This window comes from Etheostoma spectabile, chromosome 10 (assembly GCF_008692095.1).
Source record: "Etheostoma spectabile isolate EspeVRDwgs_2016 chromosome 10, UIUC_Espe_1.0, whole genome shotgun sequence".
Taxonomy (NCBI): domain Eukaryota; kingdom Metazoa; phylum Chordata; class Actinopteri; order Perciformes; family Percidae; genus Etheostoma; species Etheostoma spectabile.
In genome coordinates, this window is record NC_045742.1 from 1,913,949 (window position 1) to 1,915,790 (window position 1,842).

The 1,842-nt window shown below is 43.4% G+C and overlaps 1 protein-coding gene across 1 annotated transcript in view; it reads right to left on the bottom strand.

The window, feature by feature from the left end:
• sh3bgrl (SH3 domain binding glutamate-rich protein like) overlaps positions 1-1,842 on the bottom strand; it is a 13,336-nt gene that overhangs the window by 835 nt on the left and 10,659 nt on the right. Inside the window, exon 3 of the mRNA XM_032527679.1 lies at positions 355-435. Within this exon, the coding sequence (XP_032383570.1) occupies positions 355-435 (81 nt within the window). The remainder of the gene's footprint in view (positions 1-354; positions 436-1,842) is intronic.

Sequence of the window (1,842 nt, forward strand, 5' to 3'; positions counted from 1 at the left end):
TGGAGGAGAGGGAGAGTGTGTTAAATTAAAATGGAGGATATTGGTTTATATATTCCCTGCCACAGCAGCCCCTCTGTTTCTATGGTAACTGGCACACCTCCCTGCAGTTCCTGTTGTAGCACAGAGGAGGTGCCAGTGGGCAGGATTGAGAGAGAGCAGGAGAGGCCTGCTCATGTGTGAGGATAACATGAACAGATGTATTATTATGTAATTGGTGTGTATTCTGTAAGGAAATCACACTGTGAGGAGAGATATATTCTTAGGCACATAAGCCGCTGTTACAGGAAACAAGGCCGTAGGGATGCAGTTCAAAGAAAGGACACATATCAGCGGGTTTTTGTTGTATGTGGTTACCTTTGATCCCGGGGGAGCAGTCAAACCCAGAAATGCATACACGGCGTTGTCCTCTCTGGCATCGAAGAAGGCCTCGTAGTTCTGAGAGACAGAGGGAGACACAGAGAGAACTTCAGATGCAGATCGATGGGGGGATCACCTCCAAACCTGAGGAATGATGATGTGAAACAGGCTTTGGATCGGCGCCTGAGGGCCACTGAGAAATAGGAAGAGAACTTTAGATGCACATACAGAAGGGCTGCTCGATTATGGAAAAAAAATCATAGTCATGATTATTTTGGTCAATATTGAAATCACGATTATTTAAAGGGGCGCTATGCAGTTTTGGCCATTTCTTCACTGTTTCTTGCTATTTGCTCCCAGGTTTCTTCATAGAGCCCACCTACAGGTTTCTTCATAGAGCCCCCCTACAGGTTTCTTCATAGAGCCCCCCTACAGGTTTCTCTATAGAGCCCCCCTACAGGTTTCTCTACAGAGCCCCCCCTACAGGTTTCTCTATACAGCCCCCCTACAGGTTTCTCTACAGAGCCCTCCCCTACAGGTTTCTCACAGAGCCCCCCCTAAGGTTTCTCTACAGACCCCCCCTACAGGTTTTCTCTACAGAGCCCTCCCCTACAGGTTTCTCTACAGAGCCCCCTTAAGGTTTCTCTACGAGCCCCCCCTACAGGTTTTCTCTACAGAGCCCTCCCCTACAGGTTTCTCTATAGAGCCCCTCCTACAGGTTTCTCTATAGAGCCCCCCTACAGGTTTCTCTTTAGAGTCCCCCCTACAGGTTTCTCTTTAGAGCCCTCTACAGGTTTCTCTATAGAGCCCCTCCTACAGTTTCCTATAGAGCCCCCCAACAGTTTTTTCTCTTTAGAGCCCCCCCTTCAGTTTCTCTATAGAGCCCCCTACAGTGTCTCTATAGAGCCCCCCTACAGGTTTCTCTTTAGAGCCCCCCCTTCAGGTTTCTCTATAGAGAAGCTGTTCAATCAAGGTAAACTAAAATTTTAAAATAAATGCACAGCTCCGCATCGGTTCACCATACTGCACTTTAAACAGGATTACTTATTGCCTTTTGGAAAAGATGCAATTATTGAACTTAAAAAGCAGTAAAACAGTTAAACAAATTACTTGAACTGCAAAGTTTCCCTCAATACTTTTGACGTTTGAACATTTGTTGTAACATTCCGTGATAAGAGTTTTCTCGCAAAAAATAAAAATAAACTTTTTTGTCCGAATAACTTTTTTTTTTTTTTTCTTAACCCTCATGTTGTCTTTGGGTCAAATTGATCCATTTTCCTATATTAATGTTCATTTTAACCACCCAATTGCAATTACCCAGAATAACGTGATTTATTCCACACAACGCTCTTTTTCAGGTACAAATCTCTACTTTCATTAATTTTGGGGCGTCTTATTCAATTTTATATTTATTTGAAAAAGTGGTTTTGAAATAGTATTGAGTAAAAGTTGCCATATTTCAGTCTGTGATTATCCATCAACATC